We start from the raw sequence: 19,069 nt of genomic DNA, 5'->3' as shown, positions 1-19,069 counted from the left end.
TTCAACAATTTTGAAATGTCTGAATGTCAGTTAGTTGAATGGGTCTTTCAGCACATGGGCTGCCATCAGAGCAGTCCAATGACTGAGGCTCAGCTTCCACCATCTGTGGCCCAGTCATCATACGGGCACGAGACACAAAATTGCTGGAGTAACTCAGTAGGACATGCAGCATCTCTGGAGCGAAGGAATGGATGACGTTTCGGGAATGTCAGTGGAGATATTCTCCAGAGATGCTGCCTGTCCCGCTGAGTTACTCCAGCATTTTGTGTCCATCTTCAGTGTAAACCCGCATCTGCAGTTCCTTCCTATACAGCATACGATGACTGCTCCACTTCATGGGATATGCATGGCACCAAGATCTCAAGGAGACTACTCCCTCAATGCCACAAAGTCATAAGGGATAGGAGTAGAACTGGGCCACTCGGCCCATCAAGTCTACTCCGCCATTCAATCATGGCTGATTTATCTCTCCCTCCTAATCCAGTACTCCTGGCTTTTCCCCATAACCTCTGACACCTGTACTAATCAAAAATCTATCTATCTCTGCCTATTATCCACTCACTTGGCCTCTACAGCCTTCTGTGGCAAAGAATTCCACAGATTCACCACTCTCTGACAAAAGATATTTCTCCTCATCTCCTTAAAAGAACATCCTTTAATTCTGAGGCTATGACCTCTAGTCCTAGAGTCTCCCACCAGTGGAAACATCCTCTCCGCATCCACTATCCATGCCTTTCACTATTCTGCATGTTTCAATGAGGTCCCCCTCGTTCTTCTAAACTCCAGCGAGTAGAGGCCCAGTGCCAACCAACGCTCATCATAGGTTAACCTACTCATTCCTGGGATCATTCTTGTAAACCTCCTCTGGAGCCTCTCCAGAGCCAGCTCATCCTTCCTCAGATATGGTGCCCATATGTTTGTTCAGCTGTGCAATTACAGCAGGGGGCATACGTGATACAGCCATTTCATGTACAATCCAGGCCAACATATCTCTGCTGACAGATAGTTACATTCATTTTACGTTTCTTTACTTTTGAAAAAAAAAATCTAATTTCTTCCTCTTTGTTTTTATTTCACATTGTACCAGACCACTAAATGACGACAAATCCCAACCTTTCATTTGATTTATAGATCCACAACTACACAGGGCATGCCAGGGTTATTGTGCAGTTGGTTACCAGTGACGAGCCTCCACTTCTGCACGTTCACAGCCTGGTAGGAAGACAATGTAAAAATGGGATCTGTTTTGCTGAGATAAATTCCGAGGACATGACTACAAGGTAGGAAAAAAGGTTTAAAGCAATGCAGGTATTCAGAAGTTTATTTCAGATCCAGCTTATTTATGCTTAGAATCTGAACTGTAGGTTAGATAAATATAGCAAATCAGAAATAACAACTGCAAAAGATTTTTGGAAAGTAGTTACTTTCAATGTTGTAGCTACAATTCTGACATATGGCTATAATATTGACATAAAAATTAAAAATCTTGCATGTCAAAGTAGTAAAATGAGGTGAATAATCATTACAAGGAAGTAACTTTAATCTAACCTTTCCCGAGAAAACCAAAAGAATTTGCCTGGTCCCTTGGTTAAGGACATATTGTAGTTTGTATTGGAATGAACAATGTTTAATAGGTACAGATACAGATACAGAGATACAGCGTGGAAACAGACCCTTCAGCCCACCGGGTCCGCACTGACCCCTGATTAACACATACACTAACACTATCCTACATACTAGGGACTATTTACAATTTTTACCAAAACTAATTAACCTACAAACCTCTACGTCTTTTGGACTGTGGGAAGAAACCGGAGCACCCGGAGAAAACCCACATGTTCACGAGAAGAACATACAAACTCCGCACAGACAGCATCCATAGTCAGGATCGAATCCGGATCTCTGGCGCTGTGAGGCAGCAACTCTACCGCTGCGCCAACGTACCCAAGCCTGTCCCACCAAATTGCCACCTTACAGGTTAGTCAAACATGAGTCGCTTATTCAATTCTACTGGAGTCAGATTTAAGGTTCTTTATTCCTTTCAATAAAGTTGATGGAAAGGGATTTTGGTAGGAAGTGGGATGAGGATGAAGGTGCTTAATAGATTACAGGTCTACTTCTGTCCCATTGTGTTTCTCCCCAATCTGAGGTCACTTGCATAACATCATAGGTCCACCAACGATTTTCCGGCACACTTGGTTCTCGAGCCAAGTAATACAATTACTATATTATCCGTCTTGCCGGACCAATGGAGGTCACGGCCTCAGGGGGCCGAGATACAGGCCCACAAATTCGGCCACGGAAGTTGGCTATGGGAATGGATCTGCCGGCTCCGGTCAGACCGAAGTTCCAGAGCCCCAGCTGCAGGGGGCAAATTCAACCCATTGATTGGCTGCGGAAGTCAGCTATGGGAACGGATCTGCCGGCTCTGGCCGGGCTAGAGTTCCAGAGCCCTGGCTGCAAGAGGTAAATTCGACCTGCCAATTGGTGCGGAAGTCCCGATGAGGTTGAGATCGGCCGCCTTACCCGGCCTAGGTACCACATTTTCAGGGGGGCTTCCACGGAGTGGGGAGGGGGGGATTTCAAGCGAGCTCTCGTAATTTTGTCCGGATTAGGGGAGGTGCGAGACCACCAGTTGCTGGAAAATTGGTGGTGGACCTGTACCAACTGTTATGCTGAAAAGTGACACTGAACTCTGAATTTTTACTGTCTTCAAAAAATGTCACAACTCTGCTTCCAAGAATTCGCTCTTTGTGCTTTGTATAAAGCAGTAGAGATCAGATTGAAAGTTTTGAGATGAGAAGTTTGTTCACACAACTCGAAAATAAAACAATTCTGTGCTGTTGAAAATTGGGTTAAACAAGAATAGATTCATTTTGGATATATTTCTGGGAAATCCGTCTTCATTTTTGGCAGTATTTTAATTTTCCCTTGGGCATTTTGTCACACACAAAGATTCCCCAATGACGTTAACAGAACTGCCAAATGCAAAATTCATCTGCAGTGAGATTTTCCACCTCACTAGTCTGAAAGAAAACAGTTACAACAACCCTGCTTCTTCTGAAACCAAGTTATTTTTAGGGCCAGCAGTTGAACAGCTGTCTTTGTCCACACTGAGACGCCTGACCTTCTACGACCTGAAATTCAACCTCATGTGCGCCTTGGACTCTTTGCCCGTGGAGATCAGGGTCACAGTCATTCTCAGCTTTCTAATTTAGTTTAGTTTCGTTTAGTTTAGAGATACATCACGGAAACAGGCCCTTCGGCCCCCCGAGTCCACACCGACCAGTGATCCCCGCACATTAAGACTATCCTAAACGAGGGACAATTTTTACATTTATACCAAGCCAATTAACTTACAAACCTGCACATCTTTGGAGTGTGGGAGGAAACGGAAGTTCTTGAAGAAAACCCATGCAGGTCATGGGGAGAATGTGCAAACTCTGTCCAGAGCACCCGTAGTCAGGATTGAACCCCGTCCCTGGTGCTGTAAGGCAGCAGCTCTACCACTGTGCCACCCTAGATATAGCATCATTCCAGGCTTTTGATTCTGAGCTCTGCCACATCTCAATGTTTGCTACTCACTGTTTCATTGGGGAGGTCACCTAAGCTCCATACTCAAGGAGAGGTGACTTCACACAGCACCAAGTAGCATAGGAGCAACTGGAAAGGGCATTGGCCTTCATTGCAAGTTTCTCCAAGGTACACGTATTCAGCAACCGTACTCCTGTTCTTACCACCCTGTCAAGTTCCTGCCAAGCACGCCTAACTGCAGCCATGGAGGGTCTCTGCAGCCCCAAATGCATGAAGTACATGCCAACTGAGGGCATTGTTCACCACCCTGTCCAAATGGCACTGTGGCGCAGCGGTAGAGTTGCTGCCTCACAGCGCCAGAGACCCGGGTTTGATTCGGACTATAGGTGCTGTCTGTTTGGAGTTTGTATGATTTCCCCGTGACTGCGCGGGTTTTCTAGGGAAGCTCTGGTTTCCTCCCACACACTAAGAACTAAGGTTTGTAGGTTAATCGGCTTCAGTAAAAAATTGTAAATTGTCCCTCGTGTGTAGGATAGTGCTAGTGTACGGGGCTAATGTTCAGCACGGACTCGGTGAGCCGACGTGCCTATTATATATCTCCAAAATAAATCTATTAAAAACTCCTTGTGACCCCTGGAAGCAATCTCCCATTCTCCTTCTATCTTTGTAGCACCTATTTATTCAAGAGCAACCCTCTCTCATGCCTGGAAGAGTGTTTCTTGTAAATTGCAGTATGTCTCCGTAACAGCAGCTGCAGAGATTGACCTGCTGGCAGACATGCTGAGAGCTGCGTGGCCTTGCAGCACATCAACAAGGAACATTGTACTGAAACCAGCAACGTCAGTTTCATCTTGGCATTATACTGGAACACCTGACACTGATGCTCTGTGAGACTGGCAAGTTGTGATCCTCTCTCTTCATGTGACTTTCATGATCACCATGAGGATGACCCAAAAGTTGTTTCAATGTCAAATAAATGGCATGGAGCAATTTATTGGCCAGGAACTGGTAATTTGGTATAAATGCTGCAAACTTTTCTGAAGCACAAGCATGGTTGTGGCATGGTGGTGCAGCGTAGAGTTGTTCCCTTATAGTGCCGGAGACCCGGGTTCGATCCTGACCATGGGTGCTGTCTGTACAGAGTTTGTACGTTCCCTTGTGACCGCATGGGTTTTCTCCGGTTTCCTTCGGTTAGGGTACAGGTTTGTAGGTTAATTGGCTTCTGTAAACTGTAAATTGTCCCTAGTGTGTATGATAGTGCTAGTATGCTGGGTAATTGCTGGTGTGCGGACTCGGTGGGCTGGAGGGCCTATTTCCATGCTGTATCTTAAAAGTCTAAATTCATTGTTCCAGTTCATATCCGATGCATATAAAACATAATCACTCATGATGCTCTTCAATTGGGTTAAGACTACTTAAGTTCTTTAAATAGATTTTGGACTGGATAAGAAAGTTTCAATCCAAACATTCTGAGCATGACTGGAATAATATCAGATAGAAGTCTTTGTTTGCTGTAATCTGTAACTGATTGCAGATTACATCATACCTAAAGTTATCATAAAAGTTATTTTGTGTAGGAAAAAAAATTGCAGATGCTGGTTTAAATCTAAGGTCGACACAAAATGCTGGAGTAACTCAGCGGGTCAGGCAGCATCTCGGGATAGAAGGAATGGGTGACGTTTCGGGTCGAGACCCTTCGTCAGACTGATGTCAGGGGAGGGGGTGGGACAATGATAGGATGCAGTAGGAGACAGGAAGGCTAGTGGGAGAAATGGGAAGGGGGAGGGGATAGAGAAGGAAAGCAGAGACTACCTGAAGTTAGAGAATGTTCATATCGCTGGGGTGTAAACTACCCTAGCAAAATATGAGGTGCTGTTCCTCCAATTTACGCTGGGCCTCACTCTGACGGAGGAGGCCCAGGACAGAAAGATCAGATTGGGAATGGGAGGAGGAGTTGAAGTTGAAATAAAAGTTATTTTGTTGACTGTAAGTAAGATATATATTATAGCTATATAGTAAAATATTCTGTATTGGTATTTTAAATGCTTCCATGAAGATAGCTGATAAATGTATTATCTGATTAGCTTTTCCAACCTTGGAATCCTTCATGTTCCAAAGAAAGATGTGGCAACAATTATAGAAGAGCAGCTGGTTAAGTCCTGGATGTCAGATCTCAATAATGAAAATCCTTCACTTTCTGATGAAGATGGAGTGGAATTGCAACAGAATCAGTTGCAAAGTGAGTTAACATTATTAGTTTGCTTTCTTTATCCAATATTCAAATGCAAAACTAAATCTGCTTTCTTTCGAAAGTCTAATCATTTACAGGACTCTGGATCTCACTGTCGAACACCATTATTGGACATTCTTAATTGTTCTTCTGAAGGTGTTGCTAAACCACCTTCATGAACCACTGCAGTATAAATGGCGAAAATATTCCAACAGATCTATCGGTTAGGGAGTTCCAGAGTTCAGATCTATTGTTTGACAGTATCTGATTTTAACAGCAATGGTGAAGTTTGGGCTTTCAGAGTCATAGAGTCATAAAGTCATACAGCGTGGAAACAGGCCCTTTGGTCCAACTTGCCCACACTTGCCAACATGTCCCAGTTACACTAGTCCCACCTACCCGTGTTTGACCCATATCGCTCCAAACCTATCCTATCCATGTACCTGTCTAACTGTTTCTTAAATGTTGAGATAGTCCCTGCCTCAACTACTTCCTCTGCCAGCTTGTTCCATACACCCATCACCCTTTGTGTGAAAAAATCTTTACCCCTTCACCTTTTCACTGCCGGATCTCAGTCCAGTCCAAGTAAAGTTTGGATTTTACTAAACTTTATTACATCAACTGTTACTGGCACTCAAACGTTTTCTTCTTCTTCTTCGGCAGTGCCTCAGGATTGATAATGATTTGCTTGCATAGAAGTTCTGAGGGTTTTGTGATGATTGACGACACTAATTAGGAAGGAGTTTGTTGACAGGGTGGGTATGTGCACCATTTGGAAGAAGGTGTGTTCCTTCCACACTTTATCCTGACCTCTGAGTACTCCCTGCACACAGGTTTGAGGTTCACATCGTCATCTAAAATGCTCCTTCTCTATTTTAAGTTACCATGGTTTGGAGATTTCCTGGAGCTGGTGGGCATATTGCATTTCCAAATTCATGGAGGCTTTGTGCACATCCTCAAATCATTTATTTTGTTCATCTGGTAATCTGTTCCTTTGACAGCGCTCACAAAGGAGAGTCCATATCAGGAGTCTGGTACTGGGCAGGTGAATATCCGACCTGCCTAAAGGAGCTGACTGGGAGTTATTAGGGCCTCAATACTGAGGTTGCTGGCCTGGGAGATGAAAGTGATATTGATTCGAATTTCACTGTACTTTAATTGGTACATGTGACAAAAAACTGACTTTGAAACCTTGAATGTGAGTTTTTACTGACAGGCTGGAATTCCCATTCTCTAACATCAGTTTGGATGGGCTGAACCAGATTTCATTTCTGTGAGTAACCACAATTTTCACCACATTAATTAATTGCCTGACATGGAAAATGCATACAAATCCTTCACACTTAGACATCAGGTTTGAAGTTTCTTATCTGTAACAAAAGCATTTCACTGCCAACTAACAGTCAGAGGAATTGATGGCAGGGATTTGCTACAAATCGTATCGTCACTAGAAAAAAAATCCTTGTATTGCCACCTTTCAAATTAGTTTGCTTCTTATCACCATTGTAAAAATCAGTGAGCGGACCAGAATCGAAACATTCCAATGTCATGCAAGCATAAGTAACATGTTGGCACCTGGGCTGTAATTTGTCGTAATATTCACATTGAAGCTAACGGCATTCATCATTATGTGCAAAAGTTTCAGCATTTTCAAGCAAGGGTAGATGTGAAAACCCTAAGCTTATTGACACTGATATGCCACATTAATATTGCCCCTTCATGAAAATAGGATTTAGCTGTGTATTTCACCATTTAAAATGCTTGGATTGGCAGGATATTACTGTATTTAAATACCAGATAAAACCATCTCAAAGGTATTTATTTCACAAAATGCTGGAGTAACTCAGCAGGTCAGGCAGCATCTCAGGAGAGAAGGAATGGGTGACGTTTCGGGTCGAGACCCTTTTTCAGACTGATGTCAGGGGGGTGGGACAAAGGAAGGATATAGGTGGAGACAGGATGATAGAGGGAGAAGTGGGAAGGGGGAGGGGAAGAGAGGGACAGAGGAACTATCTAAAGTTGGAGAAGTCAATGTGCATACCGCTGGCCTGCAAGCTGCCCAAGCGAAATATGAGGTGCTGTTCCTCCAATTTCCGGTGGGCCTCACTATGGCACTGGAGGAGGCCCATGACAGAAAGGTCAGACTGGGAGTGAGAGGGGGGGTTGAAGAGATAAAACCATCTTGCTTATTTCAGCCTAAATACATTTTAGCAGTATGATACTGTCGGTTGATTACTGACCGATAACTAAAATGACCTATTTATACAAGTGTTGGATCTGGCTCTTTTAAGGTTTTAGTAATTATTGGAGAGATTTTACAATTATTTTTGTTAAACTTTTCCAATATGCTTTTTTTTCCTCGTTCAATCTCAACCTAATTCTCCTTCATATTTTTGTACTTCCCTTTGATTTGGTATTGAACTAATTTAATTCAACCGAATTTACACCACTTTTTCAGCCCTTGCGCTGTTAATTTCACAATGGTTCAGTTGGATTGGATGAGGAGATAAATGTAGCTTTCTTTCTGATTGTAATAATAGCAGCTCGTACTTGCAGCAACTGAAGCACAATTTGAAGACAGGGTCGATAGGACACCTGAAGCAGATGTGACCCACAAACGGCAAATGATGGTCCCATGTAGAACAGTAACAACATGCGGTGTAATGGGACAAGTAATGCAATTAATGTAATGTTAATGCAATATTGGATTTTTTCCAATGTTAGAAGAAGACAGAGAGAGAATTCATCAGGAAGCCCAGAAGCGAACCAAATACATGGATCTCAGTGTTGTTCGCCTGATGTTTACTCCATACCTTTCTGGAAGTGATGGCAAGTTCACTCATCGACTTAGCTCAGTTATATCTGGTCCCATTTACGACAGCAGTGAGTATATTTTTCATGGATTATATAATGGCCAGAATGAAGTTATGCTTTTGTGTCTTAAATGATTGCTCGTGAATGAATAATACTGGTTGATAATAAATTGGAGTTGTTCATCCAAATCATAATATATAATCATTTGGGCTGTAAGGAATGTTTGGTTGTGGGCAGCTGTGAAATTTAAATATCGATATTGAATAGGTTTTTTTTCTCAATCAGTTTGTTGTTATATTAAGCAATGAAAGATATAATTTTTCTGAATGTGTGGGTTTTCATATAAAGCAGAAACTTGTTTTCATTCTGTCCGCCGGCTATAATAATGCCATTCCAATTCATGAAGAATCATCGAAGTAACTAATGGGTGTTTTGTACCTGAATGAGAATAATGGGGGGCACCTTGTTCAACTGCCATTGGTAAAACTGGACTAGCAACATGGTGCTTTGTCACAGTGACCAAAACTCAAAAATAGCCAAACAGTTTGGGATATTTTCTTTCTTAGCTGTTTACTCAAAGAGATGCCAGTGCCTTTCTTCAAAGGACATTCCAACTGTTTTGGATTAGACTCTAGATTTTAGAGACACAGCGCGGAAACAGGCACTTCGGCCCAATTAAGCCGCGCAAACCAGCGATCTCTGTACACTAGCATTATCCTACAAACTAGGGACGATTTATAATTGTTTTTTACCAAAGCCAATTAATCTATAAACCTGTACGTCTTTGGAGTGTGGGAGGAAACCGGAGCACCCAGAGAAAACCCACAGGATCACAGGGAGTACGTAAAAAATCTGTATAGACAACACCTGTAGTCAGGATCAAACCCGGGTCTGTGGCACTGTAAGGCAGCAACTCTACTGCTGTGCCACTATGCGGCCCCATTGCTTTCCTTTGATGAGAGGCTTTTCGTAATTTAAGTAGGCTCACAGCGAAACTGGCCCCTAACCTCATCAAGCCAGACCGTGGCCTGGCAAGAATACTGTGGATAAAACTCCCAAAGTCTGATCCATCCATTAAGCTTCCTGTCAATGCTTACCCCGAGTTCTTCTTCTTATCGTGTCCACTCTGCGGTGGTGGTAGAATTAGCATTAACCAGGGCCGCGACGTGGACACCTCTATCATGACCCCGAATGACACAAGGCTAGTCTTAACACAGAACAGAAACAAAGCAGGCACTGGTCCCACCATCAATTCTTCCTTCCTCCAAACTGTTGAAACTAAATTTTGACGGTAATTTAAACATTATGGGTTTTTTGTTTGCATTAATTTCTTATAGAGTCAGAGTGAGAGTCACACAATTGAAAGCAGGTCCTTCAGCCCAACTTGCCCATGCCAACCAACATGCCCCATGTACACTAGTCCCACTTGGCTACAATTGGCCCATATCCTTCTAAACCTATCTTATCCATGTACCTGTCCAAATGTATTTTTAACATTGTGATAGTACCTGCCTCAACTACCTCCTCTGGCAGTTCGTTACATATACCTACCACCCTTTGTGTAAAAAAAGTTACCCCTCAGGTTCCTACTAAATCTTTCCCCCTCACCTTAAACTTATAATTTAATTTATCATTGAAAAGGATTTTGAGGAGGAGTTTACACCAAATAAGTATTGAATGTTGTGTTTCCTTTTGTAGAAGCACCCAATGCATCAAGTTTGAGAATAGTGAGAATGGCCAAAACCTCTGGCAGTGTGGTGGGAGGGGAAGAAGTCTTTCTGCTGTGTGACAAAGTACAAAAAGGTAAACAATAACCGGACGTTTATTGACCACACTGTGTCAGTTGTTGTGGTAGTATAAAGTGGCCATATGTCTACGATACAGCAAAAATATCAATTTATGAAGAGTGAAAACAATCTACTTAAAGAGAGGTTATGAGAATCCACAGCGACTCCTTCCCATAAAAGAAGGGTAATAGCTCTGGAAAAAATGTAATATGGGGGATCGTGACATATAAATTATGTGCATGAAATCAACCCCAGTCACTTATCACCAAGCTTGGTTGGTAGGGGTAATTGTCCAGTCAACTTCTTTTTGACTGATTATAGCTTTGTCATTCTATGTAGCTTTTGACTGAACACATGATATTTTTTCTGTTATCCATCTTCAAATATGATTTACAGATTAGTGGTTCTAATGCTGTAGAGATTTGTGAAATACGAATGTGTGAGGGCTATTTCTCAGCATTTACATTTAAACTGAAATTAATTGCGAGAATGAAACCTTTTTTTAACCTAATTTCTGATTTATTATTTTCTCCTGCTCAGATGATATTCAGGTCCGATTCTTCCAGGAAGATGAAAGTGGACACATTTGGGATGCATTTGGAAAATTTAGTGCTGCTGATGTTCATCGACAGGTAGAGGCTCCAAAACATTTTACAACAAGTATGGTGCAGACCACCTTACACTGAAAAAAAGTAAGGGTGGCATGGTGGCGTAGCGGTAGAATTGCTGCCTTATAGCACCAGAGACCAGGGTTTGATCCTGACTACGGGTGCTGTCAGTACAGAGTTTGTACGTTCTCTCCATAAGCTGCATGGATTTTCTCCAAGATCTTCGGTTTCCTCCCACACTCCAAAGACAAACAAGGTTTGTAGATTAATTGGCTTGGTAGCGCACTGGGATCGCCGGTCGGTGCGGACTAGGTGGGCCGAATCTCTAAACGAAACTAATCTAATCGAGAAACATCATTTATTTTCAGCCCTCAATGAAGATGCAACTAAACAGTTTCAACTTTATAGGATGATCAAGTGGATTTTAATTTGTTTTGCCAAATTGTTGTTCAATTTATTCACATTCAATGCAAAGAATCACTACCACAGACAAGCCCAAATTGCCACAGAACAAAAGTGCGCACGTATATGTGAAGTAGTCTCTGGAGAACATGGTCAGGAAACTGGTTGTACAGTGAATGATTTGACTAGAATTTAGTTCAAGATTATGAAACCACGTCCTGTGGAAATCTACAGACATTGTTTGTACCATCATTCAGCTTTCAGTAGTTCAGTATGTTCAAGATGGCGGCGCGCACGGACGCAGCGGCTCACAGCTCTCCCTTTCGGTGCGTTTTATGTGTGTTATCTGTGTTATGTCTGTTAGTCAAATTTAGTCATTCAAACCAGGAAAATCAGGCAAATCCTACCTACAACCGAAAGGACCTTCTGATCATCGGATTCCAGTGCAATCGGGACCTTGTGCGCGAATTTCCACACCCGCGAAATATACCGGAAGAGATAGCCAGGACACCGGGCGCTCCGTGGATAGTTGTCGGCGCGAACAGGCGTCGCAGACGGAGGAGAAACAGGAAGCAAAAGCGAGGATGCCGGTCCGGTATACTTGCCAAGCTAAAGAGACAGCCACACAAACCACCGCTACCTAGCATGTTCCTCACCAACGCCAGATCCATCATCAACAAAATGGACGAACTTAAACTACAGATATCAGCAAACAAACTCGTGGAGGACTGTTGCATTCTCTTAGTAACAGAGACATGGCTTCATCCACTTATCCCAGACGGAGCCATTGAGCTAGCCGGGCGCACAGCGTTTCGTTGGGACAGAAACATCGACTCCGGTAAGAGCAAGGGGGGGGGGGTTATGCATTTATGTGCACAACAGCTGGTGCACTAATATCCAAACCATAGATAGCCACTGTTCTCCTGATCTGGAGTCCCTAACAGTTAAATGCAGGCCTTTTTACCTTCCTCGCGAATTTACAGGGGTTATAGTAACAGCAGTCTACATCCCACCGAATGCTAACGCTAGCACAGCTTTAGGCTACCTGCTAGGTGCAATAAACTCACAACAGAGCACATATCCAGAAGCAGCCCACATCATAGCCGGGGACTTCAACCATGCAGACCTAAAGTCAGTTCTCCCGAAACTTGAACAACACATAAGATGTGCTACCAGGGGGAAAAACACACTAGACAAGGTTTACTCAAATATTAAGAAGGGGTTCAGGTCAGCACCACTACCACACCTGGGGCAGTCAGATCACCTGTCCATATTCCTAACCCCAGCATACACCCCACTCAGGAGGAAAGCTCCAGTCACCATAAAGACTGTGAAGACATGGCCTGAAGGAGCTTCCTCGCAGCTGCAGGATTGCTTCGAAAGGACCAACTGGGATATTTTTGAGGATCAGGACTTGGAGGAGTACACATCAACTGTACTTTGCTACATCAAAAACTGCGTTGACAATGTCACCGTCGACAAACGCATCCGGTTGTACCCCAATCAAAAACCCTGGATGACAAAGGATGTCAGGTCTCTCCTCAAGGACCGTAACACCGCCTTCAGGTCTAGTGACAGAGCTCTATACAGTGCTGCTAGAACCAACCTGAAGAGAGGCATCAAGGATGCCAAAGCGTCCTACAAGAGGAAGATTGAGGACCACTTTTCCAACAATGACCCACGGCGGGTATGGCAAGGCATCCAGCACATCACCAATTACAAGACCAGCAACCGCACGACTGCCGACGGCGACGCCTCGTTGGCTGAGGAACTTAACTGTTTCTTTGCTCGTTTCGAGGTGAAAGCTACAGTGGCAGACATTACACCCTCTCCAGCACCTGAGAGCAACACCTTCACTGTGCAGGAGTATGACGTTAAGCGAGTGCTCAGAGCAGTGAATCCCAGGAAAGCTGCAGGCCCCGATGGTGTGACGGGCAGAGTGCTGAGGGAATGTGCAGACCAATTATCTGAGGTCTTCACAAAAATCTTCAACCTGTCCCTTTTAAAATCCACCATCCCTCCCTGCCTGAAGTCCGCCATAATCATCCCACTGCCGAAAAAGCCTGTCATCAGCGGTCTTAACGACTACCGTCCGGTAGCACTCACACCGGTCATCACAAAGTGCTTCGAGAGACTGGTCCTGCAGCACATCAAAGCCAGCCTCCCACCCACCTTCGACCCATACCAGTTTGCCTACAGAGCAAATAGGTCTACAGGGGATGCCATCGACACTGCTCTTCACACTGCACTGACCCACCTTGAACACCAGGGGAGCTATGTGAGGATGCTCTTTCTCGACTTCAGCTCTGCCTTTAACACGGTCATCCCGAGCAGACTGGTCACCAAACTTTCCGACCTTGGATTTTCCCTAACCATCTGCAAATGGATCAAGGACTTCCTGACCAACCGCCCCCAGACAGTCAAAATAGGCCCTCACCTCTCCTCCACCATTACACTGAGCACCGGCTCACCACAGGGCTGTGTGTTGAGCCCCATCCTTTACTCCCTCTACACTCACGACTGCGCCCCCACCCATCCCACCAACACCATCATCAAGTTCGCGGATGACACGACTGTGGTTGGACTTATCTCAGAAGGAGATGAGACAGCCTATAGGGATGAAATCCAAAGGCTGGCAGCATGGTGTTCAGTGAACAATCTGGTCCTGAACTCCTCCAAAACAAAGGAACTTATAATTGACTTTAGAAAAACCAGTGGAGATTACGACCCACTCTACATCAATGGGGTCTGCGTGGAAAGGGTACCAGCTTTCAGGTTCCTGGGTACGCACATCGCAGAGGATCTCACCTGGTCTACCAACACCATCACCACAGTAAAGAAGGCACAGCAGAGACTCCACTTCCTGAGGATCCTCAGGAAAACCAACCTGCAGGAGAAGCTCATGTTGTCCTTCTATCGCTGCTCCATCGAGAGTGTGCTGGCATACTGTATAACCACATGGTATGCCAGCTGCTCAGAAAAGGACAGGAAGGCCCTTCAGAGGGTCATCACGACGGCCCAGAAAATCATCGGCTGCTCACTGCCCTCCCTGGAGCACCTGTTCAGCCTGCGCTGCCTCAGTAGAGCAGGCAAAATAATAAAAGATCCATCCCACCCCGGCCACCGTCTGTTTGTTCATCTGCCCTCTGGTCGACGTTTCAGGTCAATCAAATCCCGAACAAACAGACTTAAGAACAGTTTTTACCCCAGGGCCATACGAGAACTGAACACTACCTGTGCACTAGGCAACACCGTTAAAAAATCTTGTACTTAATTTAATTGTATTTATGTATTTATTTGTTTTTGCATTATTGCATATATGTTTGTACGCACCGTCAGGATTGGCTGTTTTTTTAATTTCGTTGTACTCGTTGCAATGACAATAAATGAATATTATTATTATTATGAATATTATCTATCACAATCAACGTGACTCCTTGAAGATCCTTAATTTATTTGTTTTTTCAGCAATTCACTGGGCATCTTAGTTAGAGCTTAATATATTACATTGGCAATGAGGAAGTTAGGATTAATGTGGGAATTCGTATTGTTAAAAAATGTATCTGGATAAATCTGCACCAGTATTTAGGGATGTCTTCAGGGTGTGGGAGGAAACCAGATGAAACCCACGCGGTCACAGAGAGGACATGCAAACAGGCAGCAGTCGAGGTCAGGATCAAACCTGGATCTCTGGCGCTGTGTGGCAGCAGCACTACCAGCTGTGCCATTGTGCCATCATTTAGATTTTTAGAAGATGAAAATGGATGTCTCCAGAGCAAGTCAGTTGTAATTCAGAGGAAACCAAAATTGAAAATCAAAATTCAAAAACTAAAGCAATGCCGTTTAGACTCAGAAAGGATTCATTGGGGAATCAAATGAAATTGAAAGTCGCAAAGTGCAGAAGGCATTAGATGATTCACAACGGTTGTTTTCTGAATTGTCATCTCAGTTACAAACCAATGTGAACCTAAAGGACAAGAAGTTCTTGTGTTAAACGAAGCAGTGAGTACATTGTTGAAAGATAGCCTGACTTGTCAGTGTGGGCATTAAGCAGTAAATCTGCCACGGTGAACTCTGCCACGGTGAACTTAAATTATGCCTGGATGGAGAAAGAAAACAAATGAGAATTTGCAGAACAGCATGCAGCGAGTGAAGGGTATTGCTCAAATTCTCTCTCATTCTCTCTCATTCTCTCTCATTCTCTCTCATTCTCTTTCTCATTCTCTCATTCTCATTCATTCTCATTCTCTCATTCTCATTCTCTCATTCTCATTCTCTATCATTCTCTCTCATTCTCTCTCATTCTCTCTCATTCTCTCTCATTCTCCCTCTCTCTCCCTCTCTCTCCCTCCCTCCCTCCCTCCCTCCCTCCCTCCCTCTCTCTCTCTCTCTCTCTCTCTCTCTCTCTCTCTCTCTCTCTCTCTCTCTCTCTCTCTCTCTCTCTCTCTCTCTCTCTCTCTCTCTCTCTCTCTCTCTCTCTCTCTTTCTTTCTCTCTCTCGCTCTCTCTCCCCATTTCTTTATCCCTTTCTCTATTTCTCTCTTTCTCTCTCCCTCTCTTACCCACAAATTCTCACCCTTTCTCTCCATCACCACATGTATCCATGAAAATACGAGTAACCATGTCTGTCAGTGAGTGTGAAATTGATGTGGATCACCCAGTGGACAAAGTCACTGGAAAATCCAGAGTGACGTTTGGACACATGGCAAAGAGGTGACATGGAATAGGTCTTCGAGGACTAAGAAACCTGCAATGTGCTTTCCAGTTATTGGTGTTTATATGTGTGAACATCACTTCTTGTATTTAACTAGACTTGAAAGTTTATCAATGACATCTGGTAACTAACGAGCATTGCTGTTGCCCCTTTGGTGGTGCCCGTTTGTATATTTCTTTTAAGTGGCAGGTGGTGTGTGGTGAACGGCTGCCAGGTGTGAAGGGAATTGCGACCTTAAAAGTTGGTGGCTTCCTACTTCCTCAAAATAGGCCATGTGCTTATTTGCTGTACCAAGCTTGCCTTTCAGTTCGAAACTAGCACAATCAACAGACATATTTATGTAAAAATGCACGGTTTACTCAGCTTTGTTTAGCACCCCATTGTTCAGGCCAGCAAGAAGTCAATGCTCTGAACAGCCAGACTATGGACAGAGCCATAGGTGACCATGAAGTGGAAGACACACTCTGGATTTCATTTTACTGTGACTTGTAAAGGCAGCAAAACAGCAGATAAAGAACCTAACAGTTGTCTCCATGATGTTCCTGGGTATCTGGTTGAAGTTAAGTCTTCAGCAAGTGGAAGATCTCAACCACTTCCTTTGAAAAGCTTAATCTCCAAATAAGTTGCTCTACTGCCATGTGGCCAGAAGAGCATTGCTCCAAGGGTTCTTGGGTGAAAGGCAGTCCCTGCCAGAGCCATCCACACTCCCCTCCTTCAGCCTTAGTTTGCCTTGGCTTCTTCCTCTCCAGCTCTTGATCATACAGAAGGACAAGCAGGACAACAGCTAAAACTCATGTATCTCAGCCTTCACAGAAATTCCCAGTTCCCAGCGAACGCGTAAAGTGATCATGGTTCTTTTTAGTGTCCTTCCTGCTGCTCAAGTCTGAATTTGTGATCCTTGTCCATTCGGTGCATGAGCTTGCTTTGTCAGGGCAGCCATCACGTGAGCATTGCACAAAATCAATGTTCTTGCTGCATGATAGTCTTTGAGAAAGTGGGGATTATGTGATTCAATATTAATACCAGTGCAAAAAGCACATTATAATGTTGCAATCTCTAATTCTAATTGTATACAAAAGGGGGACAAGAGTCCCTTGTTACTCATTTAACTTTCTACCACAGAGACCCTTTAGAATTTAATACGCTTCACTTGATAACAAATCCTTTCATAGACAAATATGTGCTCCCTTACATAGTTATAAGGACAGTAAATTAACTCATAAAATTTTGTCTGTTTTCAGTTTGCTATAGTTTTCAAGACACCAAAATATTTTGACCTGCACATCACCAAACCCATCTCAGTGTTTGTTCAACTACGAAGACGATCAGATGGTGAAACCAGTGAACCCAAACCATTTATATATTACCCGCACAAACCGGGTAAGTGTTTTTGGCCTATAATTAAGATCATTCCATTGTTTGGATCTGAAGTTTGGTCCTAGAGTAACTGAAAGGATTGTTTATGGTAATAATGACATTTATGTAAGCCTGAGATAGACACAAAAAGCTGGAGAGACTCAACGGGTCAGGCAGCATCTCTGCGGATCCCTTTCTCCAGAGATCCTGCCAGATCGGCTGCGTAACTCCAGCTTTTGTTGTCTATCTTTGGTGTAAACCAGCATCTGCAGTTCTTTCCTGCACACTTTATGTAAACTTATTTACTTCTAGATTGTCTCTTATAAACAATTAATAAAATAGATAAGGTTTGAAATGTATGCAGCTTTTCTTTAAGAATTTTGCTAACAGCTTTGATAATTCTGCTCTGGTTATTTTAAATAATGGATTTCTCTGTGCCCTTCATGAACATCTCATATCAGTTATCAGAAGCTTCACGCGGTCTCAACATATTTCCCTCTGCTTGATAGAGCATCTCACCACTGTGAGCTGCTGCAACTAATGGTTTAGTTCTGAAATGACCAAGCTGGTTTGAAGTAGTAGAATGGATTTGAGTAATGGACCAAGGACCTTCCCATCTGCCTTCCCCAGGCAAACATTTATATACCCACCAAGGGCTGATAAGCAACTTTGCCTGAAAACAAAAAGATGATGTTTCTGTTGGAGTATCAGGCAGCTGTCTCAATAAGCATCATAATATTTGTACCTTTAAAATTATTATTGATGTTTAGTTTAGTTTAGAGATACAGCATGAAAACAGGTCATTTCGCTCACCGACCAGCGATCCCCGCATATTAACACTATTCAACACACACTAGGGACAATAGCTACAAACCTGTAGATCTTTGGAGTGTGGGAGGAAACCGAAGATCTCGGAGAAAACCCACGCGGTCGGGGAGAACATACAAACTCCATACAGACTGCCCCCGCGGTCGGAAGCAAACCCGTATGTCTGGCGCTGAGAGCGCTGTAAGGCAGCAACTCTACCGCTATGCCATCGTGCCAATATAAAGAGACTGGGATTAAAAGGCTTTTTTTAAAAGGTGGAAAAGGATTTTAGTTTCAGATATTTGAAGCAACACCAAGGTGGACTGAAAGAGGGACAGTAATAATCATAAATGCAGTTATGAAAACGGTGGATTATTTGATGAAATTGTTTAAACTACATTACATACAGTACATTTTTTTAAAATTGTTACATTTTAGCTTTGGCAATGCAACAACATTGCATTTTGTTATTAAGCATCCAAATAATATTTTTCACTTTTCTTGCTGAACAATAAAAAGGAAAATAATGAATTGTGGCCCCACAATTTTGTTCTTCATTGGAAAAGGCAGTCAGAGTGCGTAAGGAATAGCCAATTCACTAGTTTAGAATTTTTGACTAACAATATGAGTGAAAATTTCCATTCGTAATAAGATGGTGATAAATTTGAATTATCCTTCATTGTATTGCTTCATTTAAACAGCAAAGAAAAAGATTGAGAAAAAATGGCAAAAGGTTTTGTCCAATTGTCCAGATAATTATGAGGATACAGCAGAAGGACATGGGGTCATATATCGTAATGATCCTGGAGAAGGTGAGT

At 43.2% G+C, this 19,069-nt stretch overlaps 1 protein-coding gene across 1 annotated transcript in view; it reads left to right on the top strand.

Annotated features, from left to right (window-relative positions):
• Positions 1 to 19,069, top strand: part of LOC144599835 (nuclear factor NF-kappa-B p105 subunit-like) — a 53,144-nt gene that overhangs the window by 25,024 nt on the left and 9,051 nt on the right. Inside the window, exons 5-11 of the mRNA XM_078411086.1 lie at positions 1,132 to 1,280; positions 5,619 to 5,773; positions 8,489 to 8,647; positions 10,277 to 10,381; positions 10,906 to 10,997; positions 17,330 to 17,468; positions 18,953 to 19,063. Of these exons, the coding sequence (XP_078267212.1) occupies positions 1,132 to 1,280; positions 5,619 to 5,773; positions 8,489 to 8,647; positions 10,277 to 10,381; positions 10,906 to 10,997; positions 17,330 to 17,468; positions 18,953 to 19,063 (910 nt within the window). The remainder of the gene's footprint in view (positions 1 to 1,131; positions 1,281 to 5,618; positions 5,774 to 8,488; positions 8,648 to 10,276; positions 10,382 to 10,905; positions 10,998 to 17,329; positions 17,469 to 18,952; positions 19,064 to 19,069) is intronic.

Source organism: Rhinoraja longicauda, chromosome 14, assembly GCF_053455715.1.
Source record: "Rhinoraja longicauda isolate Sanriku21f chromosome 14, sRhiLon1.1, whole genome shotgun sequence".
In the NCBI taxonomy this organism is placed as follows: domain Eukaryota; kingdom Metazoa; phylum Chordata; class Chondrichthyes; order Rajiformes; family Arhynchobatidae; genus Rhinoraja; species Rhinoraja longicauda.
This window is presented reverse-complemented; position numbering and strand designations above follow the sequence as displayed.